General features: G+C 52.2%; 1 protein-coding gene across 2 annotated transcripts in view; it reads right to left on the reverse strand.

The window, feature by feature from the left end:
- The window catches only part of LOXHD1 (lipoxygenase homology PLAT domains 1), a 165224-nt gene extending 153504 nt beyond the window's left edge, over positions 1–11720 (reverse strand). For both annotated transcript variants that reach the window (XM_047827882.1, XM_047827881.1), the window contains exons 1-2: positions 11591–11720; positions 5892–6006 (exon numbers count right to left, since the gene is read on the reverse strand). In XM_047827882.1, the coding sequence (XP_047683838.1) occupies positions 5892–6006; positions 11591–11720 (245 nt within the window). The remainder of the gene's footprint in view (positions 1–5891; positions 6007–11590) is intronic.
- Between the last annotated feature and the right edge of the window lie 8094 nt (positions 11721–19814).

Below are 19814 nucleotides of genomic sequence, written 5' to 3' on the forward strand. Positions count from 1 at the left end.
GCTGCCTGGGTGGGTCCAGACTCTGGAGCATCCTAGGTGGCATCAGCTTAGACACAGGAGGGCTGGAGCAGCCTCACCCGGAGTCCTCCGGGAGCAGAAACCTGAATCTCGCACGGACATCTGCTGTGTCCTCTGTGTGGGCTCGGACCCGGCCATCCAGTTCCACTCACAGCTCTTCCTGCCCACACAGCGACGCCCTCACAGGCCGGAGAGCCGTCGACCTCCCCCGGGGCTTCCAGCCAGGGCTCTCGTCACCAGCACTCAGCCCACGGGAAAGAAAAGTGTGGAAGACAAACACATATAATAACTAGGCCATCACTGTGCTTCCAAATAAAGACAGAGGGGAAGAGCCTTCCCTCTAAGGCAACAAGGCTCAGACTTGGTAACAGAAGGCCTATAAGTTCTGCACACTCCAAAGCTGTGGTTCTCTGCAAACAGACCCACTTTAGCAAATAGTCTGTCCCGAGAAGTTTCCTTCAGGTGGGCGTGTCGTGAGACATGAGGCCTAAGGTCCTCCAAAAGCAGGGCAGATCTCATGAAATTAAGTGGAAAATGTACACTGAGGGGTGCCTGGGTGGCTCAGTCGGTTAAGCATCCGATTTTGGCTCAGGTCATGATCTCACGGCTTGTGGGTTTGAGCCCCGCGTCGGGCTCTGTGCTGAGAGCTTGGAGCCTGGAGCCTGCTTCGGATTCTATGTCTCCCTCTCTCTCTGCCCCTCCCCTGCTCACACTCTGTCTCTCTCTTCCTCAAAATAAATAAACATTAAAAAAAATTTTTTTAATGTACCCTGAGGCAGCCTTGTTGGGGGGAAAGAGGCCCCCAAGTTGTGGTCTGGGCACCGAGGGGGAGGAGGAGAAAGTGATGGAAACTTCTGGCTTTTTGCTCGAGTGAAAGGGCCCCTTCTCTGGGGTTGCTGCACATACCTGTGAGAATCTTATCTCCAAAAGTGATGAACAACAACCCCATGTTGTGCTGCAGGGTAAGAGCAGATGTGCAACGACATGGAAAACACAGGAACGTCAAATCTAAGCACCATCAGGCTTGTGTGGGTGGGATATAAGGAAGTGAACAAGAGGTATTTTCAACCTATGAGACCAGGAAATAAATGTGTAGAATAGACAAGGGTCTCTACACCAGATAAATACCCTAAGAAATAGCCACCCGGGAGGCTGTGAGGTAGAATATTACGCAGCCACCAAAAACTCCCATTATAATGTTAATGGAACAGGAACAGGTTTATGATATGGGCTTAAAAGAAAAAGCAGTTGCAAAAGAAAATGTAGGAACACCACGGGAGGCCAGCTGCTTTTAAAAACAATGAAGAAGAAGGATTTATACAAAACATCATGTCTCGATGGTAAGAGTATTATGAAGTGTTGCTTATGTTTTCTGGTCCGTGTATGTATTTTCTAAGTTTGCCGAAGGGAGTACATCTCGATCTGTGATTATGCACACGGCGACAGGTCCTGTCTCCACAGCCCCCCATGCCCCGAGGCCAGCAGCTGCCTGGGCTGAATCCTTGGGGGATGAGTTCGAGGCTTGTCAGGCTTCATCTGCTGAGCCGCCTGGAATTTGGAAAACAGCAAGTGCCCATGAGCAGGGGAAGAGGAGGGTGATTTGGAAGGAGAGCAGCTGGCGTCCTGGGGGGGCCTCTGACCACAGCTCCTTCTAGAGAAGCACTGACAGCTCCCTGCGCCCTGCACAAAGGCCCTGAGCCCAGGGCCAGGGAGAATGTGGATGCGTGCGTTCCAGCATGTTTGTTAAATAGTTGACCGCCATGCTTCACTGTCTCACGGAAAACACTTTGTGAAAAGCAAAGCGGAAGGAGGGGGACCAGGAGAGAAAGAACTACCAGTGGGGGCAGAGGGTCTCAGGACCACACCCGAGTGTCCCAGGGCATCACACAATGTGGAGTGATTGTCTGCAGTGTCAACATCTTCCGGAAGACGAGAGGAAGGCCTTGTGAGGGCCAGTCCTCAGAGGAACGAAAAGAAGGACTGTGGAGACAGGCCTACCCGGACTCTCTTCTTGCAGGGAGCGGCCAGGATAATCCCAAACAAACCCCCAACTGCAGCCCACCGGGGTCAGATTCCCAAATCCCCATGTCTGGGAAGTCAGAATGCAATGCCGGTGGGTTTCAGAAACTGGAGGTGAGGTGGAAATACCAAAGCGTGGAGGGTCCCCTGTCAAAGGAAACATTAGAAATGCAGACCGCTCGTTTCTTTGTGGAGACTGCGGCTTCACCGGGGCTCCTGGACACTCAGCAAATGAAGCGTAATGCAGTACCCAGCCCCCTCCCTGTCCGTACCTGCCCATTCAGCGGGGACCCCTACCCAGGAGAGGCTTCACAGGCTGCACAGGGCATTTTAGCCGCCAGCCTGGCAGGGCCAGCAGGCTAAAATGCCAGGCGTTCTCTGACACTCAGCGGGCGAATTCTCAACAGGAGATCCGTGTTCCAGAAGATGCATGAGATCCCATCCTTTTGCCATATTCTGAACATGTGACCCAGTCAGTGCTGGGAGTGGTCCTGGGTCACCGGGAAGGGCGCCCAGCATATGGGGGCCTTCCTGTGGGACCCAGGGCTGTTGACACTCAGCTTGGTCTGGGGTCGGGGTGGAGCTAACAGAGGATCAAAGTGAACACGTCACAGTCTTTGCTGCCCAAGAGACGGGCCAGTGTGTACGGAGGAATTTAGACACTAGACCATGAGGATAAGCACAATCAGCATGTTAACCTCAGGCACCAAATCATTGCAGCAGAATGATTCTGTATTGGGAAATAAGCATGCTGATAAGCCATGTGGGAGGTCCTGGGGCTCAGGAGAAAAGGCAGAAGACGGAGCAGGAACAGAAGGGAGAAAAGAGAGGACGTAGGCGAAGCGGGAGAGGACGGTGGGGTGAGGGGACAAGACCAGACGCTGTGGAGAAAGCAGCCAGGAAGAAATTCCAGGATAGGCAGTGGTTTAATCTTAAGATGAGGGAGTCTGTCTAATATTCCATCTTAAGTCAATTGCTTGGCTGTGCTGGGAACTCCCTCTGGTGCCCTGAGTATTGGTGAAGTCTGATGGACTCAAAAACACCTTGTAGCCCGTGTGTACGTGCGTGTGTGTGTGCGCGCGCACCCGTGTGTGTGTGTGTGTGTGTGTGTGTGTGTGTGTGTGTAAGGCAAGGAAAAGGAACTCAGTTCCAGTTGACATGCGAGTTGGGTTTGGGTGACACAGCGTGGCAAGGAGGGACCAGCAGCAGACAGCGAGATGAGAGATTCCGAGCCAGACCCCAGGGCGAGGGTGGGGGTGAGGGGTGGGCTGGAACACCTGCATCTAAATAGCACAGAGCACGGTGACCTCTGTGGCCCTGGCGTCCGGGTCACCCAGGCAGCCTGGGATTCCTTGGAAAGCGGTGCTCCCCTCCCAGGCCCAAGGTCTCCGTCTTGAACTGAATGCATCTTAGATGGCGAGGACTGACTGTGTCTTTGCAATTCTCTCTGCAGACATTTCCCTGGGGTCTTGCGGCAGCCAGATTCATCCTTCTGGGCCGCATCGTAAATCGGGCCTCTGCTGATCAGCTTGCAAGCAAGGCCTACCACAGCCTGTCCTCCCCTCCTGGCCCCTTGCTGCCTCCGTGTGTCTGCAAGCTGTTCCCCGTGGTCTAAACTACCTTCCTCCTGCCCCTCTCTCATCTGAGTCTTTCCCTCACCCAAGGCCCAGATCACCTGCCCTTCCCTATAAAGTCCCACTCTGGCCGCCCTGACGGTATGACACTTCCTGAGCCCTGACTGTTTGCCAACAACTGGGAGAGGGGCCAGAGGGACGAAGCAGACTCCCCTCATCACCCCTCCACCTGGCATCCCTGTGCATGTCACCTCTCCAGCCTCCCAGGACATATGCTGATGCTACAAAAAGACCATCTCTGAAACCACCCACTCCCCATGGGCTCCTGCAGAGCCCTCCAGGCCAGCCTGCCCGGAGTCCTGGCCAGACCTGTGCCCCTGCTGCCCCACCCGGAGCACCATGCGGGTACGGGAGAGACCTCGGAGTAGCAGGGGGAAGGGGTGTTGACTTCTGTCTACGGGGCTGGCGGGAGGGCCTGTGCGTGACGCCCGGAGACCTCCCAGCCCTGCTCGTGCCTTAGCCCCTCTGCTGTGAGGCAGTACCTTCCACATTGAGAAGGAAGGCTGGATCTCACACTCCTGGAAACGGGGACTCAGGGACAAACCTTCACACCAGCTCATGAAGGGTGACTCTGGGGCCTTCCCGAGAGGCTGTTTTGACAAATGAAAAGGCCAAGGGGGAAGAGTGAGGGCACTAGGTGCAAGAAAGTGGGAAAGACAGTGAGAAATGACCATGAAAGGAGAAAATGGCTCTTTTTGTTTCAAAAGGGCAGGCTGGGGACGCTAGAAACCAACTTGGCTGCATTCCCAGAGCCTAGTGGCTTCTCCCTAGAACGGTGTGCTTGGGGGAGGTCACATGGCAAAGAGGATGGACATTTCATGTCTTCCCTTTACCGTGCCCACATCACTGGTGAGAAAGACTTCCACAAGCCAGTCACTCTGCAGTGTAAGCAGTACAAGAAGGCGGGTACCCTGTTCTGCAGAAATGGACAAAATAGGACGTTATGCCTGCCTCGATGGGATCGCATTTATACCACAGCCCGCGCTCAGGGTAAACCTGGGACACGGGGCCAGGTCAGTCTGTGAAGCACAGAGTTCGGGGATGTCCTGGCCTGTGGTCCCCACCCCTCTATAGCCTCCCCGGCGCCCTTGGAAGTGACGACCTGGAAGCCTGCAGGGGAAGCTCCCACGCACCCTCTGGGCCACAGGGCCAGCACTTGAGGAAAACGTCCACATCAAGTACCTGGGGTTTGAGGACCAGCTTTACCATCTAGGAGCTCCATGGCTCAGAGCTAATCTCTACTCCTCTCTAGGCCTCAGTTTTGCCATGAATAAGTTGAAATAAATTTAGTGGTTTTTCAAACTTTTCTCAGTACAAATAAAATCTGACTCCGAAACTCGGTGGGTAAGACAACCATCAGTGAGCTACTCTGCAGGAAGGATAGAGGCACGATGGGCCCAGAACCAACGGACCGATCCCTGGTTCCATTCAGCACAGATTGAAAACCAGGGCCTAGACCACGCCTGCAGCCCCCGGAAAGCTCTAGAACTCTAGAATTCCACCAAAGCGTTCCCATGTTTTGCTCTGGGTATATCTGTGTGCGCCTGTGTGCGGTCGGGGGACAGGGTCCAAACAAAGAGGCAGCAGCCCCTGCTGTCAATGGATCACAAATGATATGGGGAACACAGGTGCACACACGAACACATACACAGAGCACGTCTACACAGACACGCACACGAGCACACATGCTAGTCTATACGGCTGACTCGAGTGTGCGTTAGCAGGTTTAGTGTGACATTGGGCCCCTGGAGAGACACAGGTGCAGAGCACTTTAAGCTCATGCTTCCTTTGAATGCATGCATTTGTTTCTTCTTCTCAACCGCCCTGTAAGTTTGGTAAAAGGGGAATTCTCACTCCCAGACGCTAGATGAGGAAGCCAGGCGGTTGGATGCAAAGAGATTTGGCCAAAGTTACATGGCAACCACGTGGTAAAGCTGGACCTAGACCCAGGTTTCTTAGTCCTGAGTGTCCTCTCCCAAAGCAAGGGACAGCTAATAAGTTCCTGGGGAAGTCAGAGATCCAAAGTGGGCGATACTTCTCACAAAAGCCAACAGGGGAGCTAAGGAATATTGGCTGGAGATCACTGGGAGAGACCTGGTTGACAGAGGCCCCGTGCCACTTAATATGCCTATGGACACATGGGTCTTCTCCCCCGGCTCCAGAACTGCACCAACCCCGACTAATGGCCCGTGACCCCACTAAGGCCAAGTTGGTACTCACTTGCTGGTGAGGTGGAGCTTGGGAGAGAGCCCATTCTCTCCGAAAATGGTGATGAAGACATTGGCATCTGTCCCTGCGCCGCGAACATCCCCCGTGGCTGTGACCACCTCGTAGACTAGAGGAGAAAAGAGAACACATCACGGGCTTCTGAGAAAACCCAGAATCCTACAGGGGCTTGGAGAAGTCACAGCTCCTGCCAGCTGTGCAGAGGATATCCAGCCACAAAGGCGTCTATTCTATAAACCCCGCTCCAGCCCACAAGCCACTGAGCCAGGGTCAGAGCCACACCAACTCCCGTGTAAGACCCAAACCTCCCATTTAATGCCACACATTCATCTTACAGGTGAGGAGCCTGCAGGCAGCAGGGAAAGCCCAGGTCACATACCACTTGGTGTCAGCACTAGAGCCCAGCCCAGGGCCTCTGGAGGCCTGGTCTGTGATCTTTCCAGCACGGCACTCATGTGCCTCCTAGACCTGGCCTTCTTCAGAGCCTGCACCTGCCCCTCACTCTCCTCTCTGCCCTCTACAAACACAGCTGCATTGCCAGCCCTCGTCTCCCGTGAGCTCCCGGGCGCTGCCGTCACAGGCTCCAGACGAGGCATCCCAGAGCCGAGCAGAGCTTTGTCCAGTGTCCCTTCTTAGCAGGGGCACTGATTTCCCTTCTCTGAGGTTCCTAGAACCTTGTGCTATTTGCTGTCGATGCCTTTTCTCTTGAAGTCCCTGGTTCTGATGAAGGTCTCGATCAAGGCACTACAAGACAAGAAAGGAAGCAGCAGTACATTTGCACAACTCCTGGTCTCTGGGGACAAACAAATCCTAATTCTTCATAGCCTACACCACAAGGGTGCCTGATCTGTACACAAGCCCTCCTTGGACGACTCCGGGGCCTGAGGCGTTGCCCACACAGCTTTGCACGTACATAAGGGCCTTTCCAAACTGAGGGTCCACAGAAGAATGAGCAGGATGGTGGAAATCCCAGGACCACATCACCTGCGAGAAGACAGAGGCCTGGAGACGTGTGGTTTGGAGAAAAGGAGAGTCTGGGGCACGAGAGGGATGAGGAAGCTGCCTCAAAAGCTGATTTCAAGGGCACACAGCTCCTTCTTCAACAGCACACTGGCCATAAAAAATGTGATAAATTGGACTTAGTGAAAATTAAGACCATCATGAGAATGAAAAGGCGAAGATATTTGGAACACGTATGGCTATCAAAGGACTCATAAGCAGAAGATATAAAGAAGCCATACAAATAAATAAGGAAAACAGATACCACACTATTAGGGCAACAAATTGTTTAAAAGATAAACACACGCTTACAAGAAGACCCAGACATTCCACTTTGGGTATTCACCCGGGAGAAATAAAAACATGCCTTCTCAAAGACCCACGTACAAACGTTCAAAGCAGCTTGGTACATAACAGCTCTACACTTGATCTTAGCCAAAAGGCCGAGAAGCGATAATAATGGCTCTAAACTGGACACAACCTAAATATGCAACTGCAGGTGAACGGATCAGCAAATCGTGATGTAACCATACGACGGAATCCTACTCAGCAGCAGAAAGGAGTGAACCACCCTTATATGCAATATAGGTGAATCTCAAGCAGGTTATGTTGAGCAAAAGAAGTCAGACACAAGACACTGCACACTATAATGCCATTTACATGAATCTCTAAAAAGACTAAACTATTTTAACAGAAAGCAGAACACAGCTGCCTGGAGTTTGCAGCATGGAGAATTGACTGAGGAGGGGCTCAGGGAACTTTGGGGGATAATTTAAACGCTCTATACATAGATTGGGCTAATGGTTACACAGAGGTATACATTTGTCAATGCCCATCAAACAGCACATTTAAAATCGATACATTTTGGGGCGCCTGGGTGACTCAGCCAGTTAAGCATCCGACTTCAGCTCAGGTCATGATCTTGCGGTTCATGAGTTCAGGCCCCGCATCGGGCTCTGTGCTGACAGCTCAGACATGGGGCCTGTTTCAGATTCTGTGTCTTCTCTCTCTGGCCCTTCCCCTCTCGAGCTCTGTCTCTCTCACTCTCTCTCTCTCTCTCTCAAAAATAAATAAACATTAAAAAAAATTTTTTAAATAAAGTAAAATTGATGCATTTTATTAAAAAGTAGTTACAGTTCAATAAAACTGTATTTCAATAAAATTGACAAATGGGCCAAAGATTTAAGTAGGCAAGTCATAGGCGAAGATATCCAAACAGCCAATAAACATATGGAAGAGTGTTCAGCATCACTGTTCGTCGGGGAAATGCAAACTGAAATTACAATGAGATACTACTATATCCCCACCAGAATGGCTAAAATTAAAAAGACTGACAGTGCTAAGTGTTGGCAAGAATGTGTCCTGATCTGAATGGTAATTACCCAAGCACGCACGTACCTGAAAAGTCACCCAACTGTATCTTTGTGAAAGTTTTATACTGTATATATATTATTCCCCAATTTAAAAATTTTAATTAAAAAACTTAATTCAGATGGCCAAAGAACGATCTCGTGGAGGACACATATCCCGGGGAAAACACAACATTCTGTTTGGCTCCAGAGGGGATGACCCCAACGAACAAAGTACCCTCCCTGGTCAGCACAAAGAACCATCAATGGCACCATAGCATTGCTCCTGGCACAGAGCCTGGCACGTGGGAAGTGCACAATAAATAATTACCTGGGGGAATGAATGAGCAAATGAATGTATCAATCGATGAAATGAACATAGACTATGGAACTCAAGTGACCGATATCTGACCCCCAATTCTACCATTACTGGCTATGTGATAGCAACCAAATTTTGTACACAGCCTCCATTTCCTCATCTCTGAAGCAGGAACAATTTCTTCCTTGAAGGATTGTGATCAGGATTGAATCAAATAAAACAAAATTTTCAGTGTTCGTTCTCACTGACTCTATCACTTGCATTTTGAGGAACTTATCTTACAGACGCTCTTCCACAGTTGGATAAAAGATATGTGTTCCTCGAGTGGTAGACTGCCCTCATAATCACCACCACCATCATCACCATCATCCCTATCATGGTCATCATCATCTCCATTGCCAGCATCAAAGGCATCATCATCATGCCCGCCATTATCCCCATTAAAAATTCTCAGGGAGGCTGCCTTGGGATATTATACTGCAACCGATGCTGGGCAAGCCTGTCTGGGCTGCACAAGAGGAGAGGGTCTCAGGGCTGGAAGCGTGTGCCAGATGGCCCCCAAGGTCCCTTGGATCTCAGGTTCTGAAATGAGTCTCACTCTTCCCCTCATGGCCCTGTCCGAGCCAGGAGACAGACCAGTGCCGGGGCTCAGCCTTCCCTCAGAGGATTGACGGAGCCGCTCTGCTCCCACTGGCTGTTGGTGAGCTCCACTGTAGCCTGGAGGTGACCTGAAGAACAGAGAGGGACACCGAGGCCTTTCTCCTTTTCCTCCTTCTTCTTCCCCATCCCACTCCCCAACAGTCTCCCCATAATGCAAGAACTGGAGCTCAAAAGAGTGGGAGACATGTTGTTCTAGAAGCGAGAGAGTAGCAGTGACCACGAGGGTTCAGCATGTGACTACCATTAGCAGCATCCACCTTTACTGCCAGTGTCCTGCACCTGACTGGGGGGCCTGTGCGCCCACATCTCTTAGAAATGTCAGCGTTACGCCCACCTCGCCTTGCTCTTCTCCAAGCGCTGGTACCACAGTCAAGGTCAAGCTGCTCAAGAGCAAGCACGAGCCAGACCAGCTCGATTCAGATTCTGACTGCGACTGGGTAGCTTTGTGATCTCGGGCGAGTTATGTAACTTCGCCATGCCTCAGTTTCCCCATCTGAGAAAGAGGACAAGGACCCCACCTGCTCCTCGGCTGGTTGTGAGGATCACACTGGTTAGTATGAGCACAGTTCTCTCGATGCGCCCGGTGCACAGAGCGCCGTTCCGTGTGGCGGCACCGAGAGGTCAAGGGGGGACTCGCCTTGAGAAAGGATATTTTAAACTCTTCTCTCTCCCGCCTGCGACTTTGCTCAAGTCACTTAAGTTCTCAGGACCTCAGTCCTTAACCTGTGAATTGGGACTGATCACACCTGCCTTGTTCTTAGGAATCTTCGAGGTCAAACGTGAGCACGGAGGGAAGAAGGCTTCACGAAGGGTAAAAAGAAGAGCAAACATGTGAGGGACCAGATAGTCACACAGGCGTGCAGAGCCCCTGAACAGAAGTGGACAGGGTGGCAAGTCCGGGAGCTTTGAGAATGTGCTTCCCGGCAGGCAGCCGTGTGCACTGGGAAGCTGAGAGTACTTGCCGAGGGTGCTGCACCCACATCCAGCTGCAAACACCCCCCCCCCCAACTGGTCTGGGCTTGTAGCACCTGCGCTGGGGGAGGGCGGCAATGCCTCACTCGTCCAGGCACATCTTTTCTTCCGGCAGCCCCCACTCCCCGCCTCCACTCCAGGAGGCACCCGGGACATCCTGCCGGGAAAGGGTCCCCAGGTGAGCCACGGCCTGCATGCAGCGACCACCTTCTCTGAGCCTGGATCTGTGCTGGCAGCTGGGGGAGGAGTGAGGACAAGGGAAGGAGGGCCCCACCTTCATGGAGGGCAGTGTGGCTGAGGCTTAAGAGGCTACGACAGTCCAGGCTTGCGTGAAGCAGCGGAACAATGAAGAAGTGGATGTAATCAAGGAGTTCCCAGTGGGCTGGGATTAAGGAAGGCTTCATGGAAGAGGGGGACCCAAGCTGGGCTTTCAAAGTTAAGATAGGAAGAGGGAGAAAGGGGAGGGCGAGCAAGTCCACGGGCAGGCACAGGGCAGGCATTCAATGGATATTTGGTGTCTCAATGGATGGACGGGTGAATGAATGAATAGGTGAGTGAATGAATGAATGTGGTGCTTACAGGGACAAGTGAGCCACTTTGGAGTAAGCACGGAGAATTTAAATGCCTTCAGGGGCCAGGCAGGCAGCGTCCATGGGCAAAACAGACGTAGTCTGAGCGACAGGGAGCAGTGGAGACTGTGGTGTCCACAAACTGGATGTCCACAGCCTACAGGCGTTCACAGGCCAAACCTTTGAAAACATGGTAATGGCAAAAAAAACCCTGAACACCATCAAACCAAACCAACGACAACCCTCTGCGGGCCAAAATTACCTTCTGGACCCCGGATTCTGCCCTCTCTGATTATCTGGCCAGAAGGTGGAACCCTTCAAAGCAGCCCCATCCACCCCGATCGGCGGTGGGGGTGGGGGGTGCGCAGAGACTGGAAGAGCAAGCCCCGGGGTGCAGAGCGGTAAGTGTCCTCCTTGCCGAGCCCCAGGCCCCATCTCCACCGCTGTGGTGACAGCCGTCCCCACCCCGCCAGGCCAGCCGTGAGGGGTCAGGCCTCCCTCTCTCTCCCCTCCACAGCCCGAGCAGGGGCTCTGGGCCGTCAGACCACAGGGTGGAGGCCAGGTTGGAGCCTGGCTCTTGGGAGGCATAGGACTGGGGAGCGTGGGCACCGCGGTTCAGGTCTATTCTGTGCCACTGAGACATGACTAAGGGCAGCTGGCCTCGACTCTGTACAGGGGGCAACCCCGTGTGATGCCTGCCCGGTCACTCCTGGCGACACAGCACAGACCCAGCAGGAGACTCCGCGGGAGGAGCCGGGTTGGAACCCGCATCTCCTCCTCCAAGCGCAGGAAAGGGCCCCGCGCAGCCCTGCCCGCCGCCCGCACCTTTGGCCTTGTAGTACTCGTGCTCCAGCTCCTCCTCGTCGTCCTCTGAGGCGTAGTTCAGCAGCTCCTCCTCGTACAGGGCGAGAAAGTCGATGTCTTTCTTTCTCCTCTTTTTCTTTTGGGGCATCATCTTGCCGGCTGCCCCTTCCTGGCACTCACAGGCTGACGGCACCCACCACCTCGCACCCTCCTGGCCCCGAGGCCTTTTCTCCCTGAGCTCCGGCGCCCACCTCTGGGTCCCCTGTGTCTACAGCCCCCTCCTGCTCCCCTGTCCTCTCAGGCCCCTGAGCAGAACCCCTGTGCCCTATCTCTGCCCTTCCTGTCCCTGGCCCCTCTCTCTGCCACCCTGTGCACCTGCCCTGGGGTTTCTCCTTGGGCCTCATCTCTTATTCATGGGGACTGCGGGCACGCTGTCTTCCTTACCCCGCCCCTCTCCTCCCCTCATGGAGAATCGGGTGACATCAAGCCCTTGGCATCTTCTCCCACCTGGCCTCACAGCAAGGGGGCCCCCTGGGGCCTCTCCAGGTCACCCCAGGGGTAGGTGGGGGCCTCCCCCATGGAGATCCCCTAACCTCACAGCTAGAGCTGTGAACAACGTCCCCAGGCCTTGGGGCCCTTCCTAAGGAGGGCACGGCCCGGAATCGTCTGAGCTCCCAGGACTCAGAGGCCTCTGTTTCTCTCCATTATTCATGACCTCTGCTCGCCTTACAAAGCAGGCAAGGTTCTTACTGGATCCTTCTCATTCCATCTCTCTGCTTCCATCTCCTCGTGACCGCTGGCTTCTGGAAGAAACCATTTGGCTGGAGGAGACCCTGCTGCCCTTCAGAGACGCTTCTCCAACCAGCACTCAGATAATCCACAAAGCATTTTCTGAGGTGTGAGTTACCGGTACCACCAGGCCAGAGCCACGGACGCTGGAGAGGCGCGCTGCGTCATATGTGACCCCCACAATGCCTGGACAGGCCAGTCAAGGTTAGCCAGCATCTGTTTTAACCGGCACTCTCCATTGGCCCACATTGCCCTCTGCACTTTCAAATGAAATGGTACAAGCCCTCTGAGCCCCTCCACTTGGCCGACATTCCCCCAACCACGGCCCCACAAGGGGGGATTCTGAGCTGGGGCAAGAGAACCGAATCCCAGGGACCCCTCTCCCCCCTCAATCAGCAAGAAAAGTTTCCCTTAGGCCCACTGGACTCCTCTTCCTTGCTTATTTTATTTTGCTAAGATTTTATTAAAGCACTTTGGCCTTAATTTTATTAAGATTTCTTACAACCTGAGTTGTAAATTTTCTGTGTAAATCCCCAAATGCTAGAAATTTCCAGTCTACGTGCAACTCCTATCTCTCTGTCTTGGCAGTGTGAGGTCAAGAGGCTAGAACTGCCTCACTGCCTCCTGGCTGTATGGCCTTAGAGGAGGCCTGGCCCCCCATCGGTGGAAGGGGGATAATGACCCACGAAGGCATATCGAGTACTTGGAGAAAGTGCTCAGTAAGCAGAAGCCTCTGGAACACAGTAGGGGCTTACTAAATGCCTGTGACTCCTAATGAGCGTTTCTCTCTTATTTTGCATGGTGTGTGTGTATGGGGGTGGGAGGGGGGTAGGCAATGCTTTGATATCATCTCAGATTGTTCCAGAAGCCCCCCTTTGGGTCCCCTGTGCAAGGACTGGCCCCATGTGTTCTCCTTCTTCCGTGGGGCCCAGTCCACGGCAGCACATCAGAGACCATAGGTGAACACGCTGAATCATCTGTGTCCTCCAACATAGGGCAGAGATGTCCATTTACTTGTTGGTCTCTCCCCCCGCCTCTCCCAGCCACAAGCTCTGAGGGGGCAGGCATCACGCCCCCTTGTCCTGGACCTATCATATGCCTGGCACATGGCGGGCTTCAGTAAGCATCAGTTCAGTGGATGAATGCACAAATTGCAGGCAGATCTATAAAGCAGCCATGAACACAAGGCCCTCTGTTTCCGAGGAAAACAGTATGGGCTGAAGAGAAGTCACTTTCAATGATATGTTGGTAGGGTGAGTGTCCCAGAATGGGTACTATTCTGAGCACATTAGGCCTAGAGAACAGGACACTTCCTCACAAATGTGAACAACTGTCCTGCAGAGCAAGCACTAATCTGTGTGGCTGTGGGTGGTGATTACAGAAAAGCAGGTTTCAACCCAATCCGGGAAGAAGGATGGTACCCCCCAGGCCAGAGGTCCCTGGGTGACACAGAGTGGCTGGAGGGCATCGCTCATGACCTACAGCAGGGGGCGCTCCAGCAGCCCCTGTGGATTTGGATTGGACCCCCCCCCCCCCCCCCCCTCCATCTGGGAGCTGGGATACTCCAGGAGGCTGGATGGCAGGTGCAGACAGACAGTGGAGGAACCATGCCAGGTCACCCAGCACCACAAGACTTTTCACCAGCTTCTCCTTGGTCACCCCTGTGTCCCACCACCTCTCGGCCCAGAGCTGAGTCCACCGACTGTGCCCTTAGCCCAGAGCCTCAGCGCCCAGGACCCCCGGCCACCACCTCACCTTCTCTGTTGTGGGTCTTCTCCCTCTGAGACGCTCTCTGTCAAGGTCAATGTTTCCTAAAGCCGGATTCCAGAATGCCTGGATTAGCCCCGCGGGATTCACCAAATGCCGATTTCTGACCCCACACCCCTACCCCAGACCTACCGAGTCCAAGTCTCTGAAGATGAAACTTGGGGATCCAGAGTTTCGACAAGCCCCTCTCGTCAGGGGGGAGGATGGGAGATGGGGGGACGTCCTAAAATTAGAGAGCAAGAGGGGCCGATACCTGCCCAGGTGAACTCACTAACTTGATCAGTTCACCTGGGCTAAGGGGAGGGGCTCAGCAAGCTTCCGTCGCCACACACAGCCTTATCTGCACATTGGAGTCACCTGGAGGGTTTTTTAATGCCGATGCCTGGGTCCCACTCCCAGAGATGCCGATTTTCCCTGTTTGCGGCGGAGCCTGGGCGCAGGGAACTTCCGAAGCTCCCGGCAGATGCGGGACAGCTAGGCAGCAGTCAGCACTCACACCCCTCCCCAGAGTCTGGGGCAGCTTTGTTCTCTCGAACCACCCGCGTCCCCACCATGAGGAGGCATCTCTGACCCCAAAGTCGTCACCCAGGAAAGATCAACTTCACCTCTTCCCCTGTTCTGCTGAAGGATCGCCCTGGAATCAGCCCAAAGTCCTTGTGAGGGAAGAAGAGCGAAGTTCAATCGTGGACGATGCGCGCCCCCTGCTGGCAGCATGTGGTTTGACCTCTGTTGTTAATTCTACCTTTGCGTTCTTTAGAAACAGACCTTAAAGAGTACAGAGAAGTTACTAAGATTGCTATGGCAAATACTATCCGTCCAGAGAAAAAAATAAAACAAAGTGCTCATTTTGCATTCAGGAAGGTTTAGATTTAAAAAAATAATAAAATGCTTATTGGACTGTTTTTTTTTCCAAAAATTTAAAATAAAATATTTTGAGAAAATCCATGGCATTAAAACACGATAAGAGAACAGGGTCTGAAACAGTACCACGTGTTGATGGGGACATGAAACAACTAGAGCTCTCACGCTGCTGGTGGCAGTGGTAAGTGGTGCAGCCACTTTGGAAAAGAGTTGGCCCTGTTTTATAAAGCTACCCAGACACTTCCCACATAACCCAGAAATTCCACTCCGGGGTATTTACCTAAGAGAAATGAAAATACATGTCCACACAAAAGCTGCATGTGAATGTTCACACAAGCTTTTATTCGTAAGAGCCCAAACCTGGAACAACTCACACGCCCGTCAACTGGCCAGTACTACTCAACCACAAAAAGGCAGGAAGTGCTGGACATGCTACAGTATGGACGAATCTCGAAAGCATTAAGCCAAGTGAAACGACCCAGCCAGAAGAGAACTGCATTCTGCGTGATTACGTTTGTGTGACATTCTGGGAGATTTAAAACTGGACTAATGGTGGTAGGGGGTGGGCCGGGGGGCAGGGGATTCACAACACAGGCACAAGGAGGCAGCGCTTTGGCTCCCCCCCTATCTCTCTTCCTGGTCCTGCCTCGTGCAGGTGCCAGCCCATCGGGGGAAGGCCCACCATGCAGCCCTGGCCGCTGACCTGAGCCTCGTCCCAAGCTCTGTGGTGTTAGGACCCTGTGTGTGGTTGGCTGGGAAACAGGGCTCAGGGCGGGTTTGCAGACCCACTCTCCTTCCAGGCAGGGCCAAGGTCAATGCCGGCCCCTTCCTGCAATCTAGGCTTAGCATCCTCCAATCCAAACTATATAGGGTGGTTCTTGGGGCGCCTGGGGGGTTCAGTCGGTTGAGCGTCCGACTTCAGCTCAGGTCATGATCTCATGGTTTGTGAGTTTGCGCCCCGCGTCCAGCTCTGTGCTGACAGCTTAGAGCCTGGAGCCTGCTTCGGATTCTGTGTCTCCTTCTCTGTCTGCCCTTTCCCTGCTCTCTCTCTCTCTCTCTCTCTCTCAGAAATAAATAAATACTAAAAAAAAAACAAAAAACAAAAAAACATTTTAAACTGTATAGGGTGATTCTGTACCCTAAATGATAAAGCTGACACTTGGATTCCCATCAGTTTCTTGTGTACTGGTAAAAACACCAAGACCAGACATGGCAATTATAGGAATCCCAAACCTCTGACTATAGGGAAGGGGTTGTTTATCCCACAGACCATTTGCACATGCACACAAATGCACGCACATACACACAGAATGATTTCATTGCCCCAGCCTCACTCTCCTTCCAGGGCATCCTCCTGCTGCTCAATGAATTCTCTTAAAGCTTGCCTTTGGTCATGTCACGTTCCAGTTCAAACACCTTCACTTACACCTCAGTGCAAACAAATTTTATCAGCGAAGATTCTGGACTGCAAGCAGCAGAAACTAACACTAGCTAGTTTAAGTAGAAAATTTGTTTAAAAAGTTAATATCGGGGCAAGGGGGTCTCAGAATTTCTGAGAGGTCTTAGGAGCTGCTCCCTAGAAAGGATACCTGACCCAGGGAGACCCCTACTGCCCCCAGTGATGGGTCTGGACACACAGTTTGTACCAAGCTTCAGCACTGGCCTCTGCTGCCCCTGCTGATGCCAACCTTTCCAGAATAGACTCTGCTGACTTCTGCCAATTCAGAGTCTGGGGCTTGTGCACCTGATTGGCTGAGCCTCAGTTATGTGCCTATACTTTGCAGCAAAGGAGGCTGGGAAAGTGAGTTTGGGGCATGTTCAGCTCTTACATTGGGAGCTGTCCTCTCCTCAAACTTTAGAAGGGCGCTCAGACGCTAGGTTGTGGAAAGAATCACAAATGTCCCCAACACAAATTAAACTCTAGCACGTCCAGCTGACATCGGAGGCCCTCTGTAATCTGTCCCAACCTCCCACTTAGGGGAGTTAACATTGTAGTTAAACTGAAGACGTCCCTGGGCACTTTCCTCCCGCAAGCCTTAGTTCACTCTGACATCAGAACTGTAGCGTGCATTTCTGTATCAGCCAGCTATTGCTACATAACAGACAATCACAAAAAACTCAGTGGTGCAAGTGTCACGTGGCTGGGGCTTGGCTAGGGTGACTCACTTACCCTGGGCTCAGCTGGCAGCTCTGTGTCAGTCTACAGGCCTGGCTGAACTTGGCTGGGGAGGCTCACCCGGGGGCCAGGCTGAAGGAGCAGCTGCTGCCGGGAGAGCACTTCTCAGGGCCAGGGTGGAAGGGCACGGGGGTGAGTCTGGTGCTGCCAGCACCCTTGAGGCCTCCACCTGCATCACAGCTGCTAACATCGTTAGGCCATGCAAAGCAATACAAGTGGCTGAGCCCAGAGGCTCAGGCTTTAAACTTTCATAGCAAAGGGTGTGGACACAGCAAAGGGTTCTCCCTTCCACCAGTCTGCGCTCCCTTCTAAGGAAGTCACATGCATCCCCAGTGCCCACTGGAGTATGAATGTGGCCCTCAAGACATGTTGAAGGAATGAGCCAATTACAAGTGTGTGTGTTGGGGTGAGCGGGGTGTAGAGAGTCCATGTAAGAAGTCCCAAGAACTTGAGGGCGTGTCCTAGAAGCTCTGGTTCCCACCTGTTCCCTGTTCTGGTTCCCTGTTCTGGTTCCCACCTGTGGCTCCCCACTACCACATGTGCCCGATTTCTCACCCAAGGGAACCAGCTAGTCCGATATCTCAAAATGAACCACCCCTATTCTGGAAGCAGAGCAGGTGATGTAGTGTGGTGAGGTTGGTGGTTTTCCCGTGTCACTGAAATGTTAGTTCCCACTAACATTTCACTTTAGGCTACCCGGGGTATTAGGAAAGCTCACCCTCAACCACTTCTGCCCCCTCCGATCCACCCTGCTCACAAACACCGAGAGATTTTACTGAAAAACAAATCCGATTGTGAGTGTCTGATAAGTGTTTATTAAATAAATCAATGAACTACATTCAACTTCTGTTCCCCAGCTCACCGATTCATTGATTGATTGATTCATCGATGGATTGACTGATTCATTCATTCACTCAAAAATATATTTTGAACTGCTGCTTCCCTGACCCTGAGCTCTTTCTCTTATGAAGATTGACTAGAATACAGTGCCGGGTCTCAGGGCTAACCCTCAAATAGCAACCTTAGATTCCACGGTTGCTTGCTTCAGTGTTTGGCATTTTGTAGTTGTAATAAGAAACATTTAAACATCTTGCAGCCGGCATGGAAATTCTTGTTAGGAGGAAGGCGAAGTGTGACCTGAGATCCCAGTTCGGTAGGAGACCAAGTGCACAGAGACGTGTTCTCCCCTGGACACAGTTGAGGAACTGGGGACAGGAGACACAGAAGGGATAAGAAGAGGAGGGGCCAGAGAGGCTGGCTGAGGCTGGGGCCACGTGCAGTGTCCACACTGGGAGGCTGGCAGGCGGTTGGGCTGGCCAAGGACATGTTAGCCTGGGGACGCCGAGAGGACACTGAACATTCCATTTGAGGTTGCTTGTTTGGAAGGGGTTTCCATTGCTTTCTCCTCTCCTCCCGCATCACTGTATATACATTATATGATCATGGATATCAAGGAAAGGTCTACGTCTAGTACCTGGGTGGCTAAGGGATATACAACCAAAACATGTTCAGAAGCAGGTGTCTGAATGCCAGCCTCTGAGGGTTTACACATCATCTTCTCTAATGGGAAAGCACAGGGAAGGCTTTGGACCTCCCCAAGATGCAGATTTGGGGAAGTCTTTTCCACAGGTGAGCTCCAGTCAGGCTGTTTGTGCACAAATTAAAAAAAAAAAATAATGTGTATATATGTGTGTATATATACATACATATATACACACATATATAGGTATATGTATTTACATATGTATGTATATGTATATATATGTATATGTATATATGTATATGTATATATGTATATGTATATATATGTGTATGTGTATATATACATATATATATACACACTCCTATTTTTTTTTTAATTTTTTTAACGCTTATTTATTTTTGAGAGAGAGAGAGTGTGAGCAGGAGAGAGGCAGAGTGAGAGGAAGACAGAGGACCTGAAGTGGGCTCTGTGCTGACAGCAGAGAGCTGGAGGAGGGGCTGGAACTCATGAACCGTGAGATCACGACCCGAGCCAAAGTCGGACGCTTACCTGACTGAGCCACCAGGCACCCCTATATAATCCTATTTTAAACACACTCATGGACATTGGCATGGAAAGAGCTTTTTAGAACATTTTAGGGGCACCTGGACGGTTCAGTCAGTTAGGCGTCCGACTCTTGATTTCGGCTCAGGTCACGATCTCATGGTTCCTGAGTTCGAGCCCCACGCTGGGCTCTGCACTGGAGCCTGCTTCAGATTCTCTGTCTCCCTCTCTCTCTGCCTGTCCCCTGCTCTCTGTCTCTCTTTCAAAAATAAATAAACATTAAAAAAAAACTTTATAAGAAGCTAATTTGTGCTCCAATGCCTTTTGATGTGACTCCAGACCTTGACGGCTGCTTTGCTTCAAGAGAGGTAGGGCTGTGTAGCTTCCAGGTATGAGCATGTCTGATACCCCACCTGCTCGGTCGGCCCTCCAGCCCTCCCCGGGACTCTCCCTCCGCAGACACAAGCCTGTGGTTCCCTCTCCGTGTCCTCCTGAGGCCTGTGGGGTGTTGCTTCAGGACCCCACCGACTTGGTCTGGATCTGGTCTCTGAGCCCACCTGCTCTCCTGCTCAGACAGGAACAGGTCACATGAGGACCCAAGACCGCCCAAAGATATGCCCAGGGAG

Source organism: Prionailurus viverrinus, chromosome D3 (assembly GCF_022837055.1).
Source record: "Prionailurus viverrinus isolate Anna chromosome D3, UM_Priviv_1.0, whole genome shotgun sequence".
In the NCBI taxonomy this organism is placed as follows: domain Eukaryota; kingdom Metazoa; phylum Chordata; class Mammalia; order Carnivora; family Felidae; genus Prionailurus; species Prionailurus viverrinus.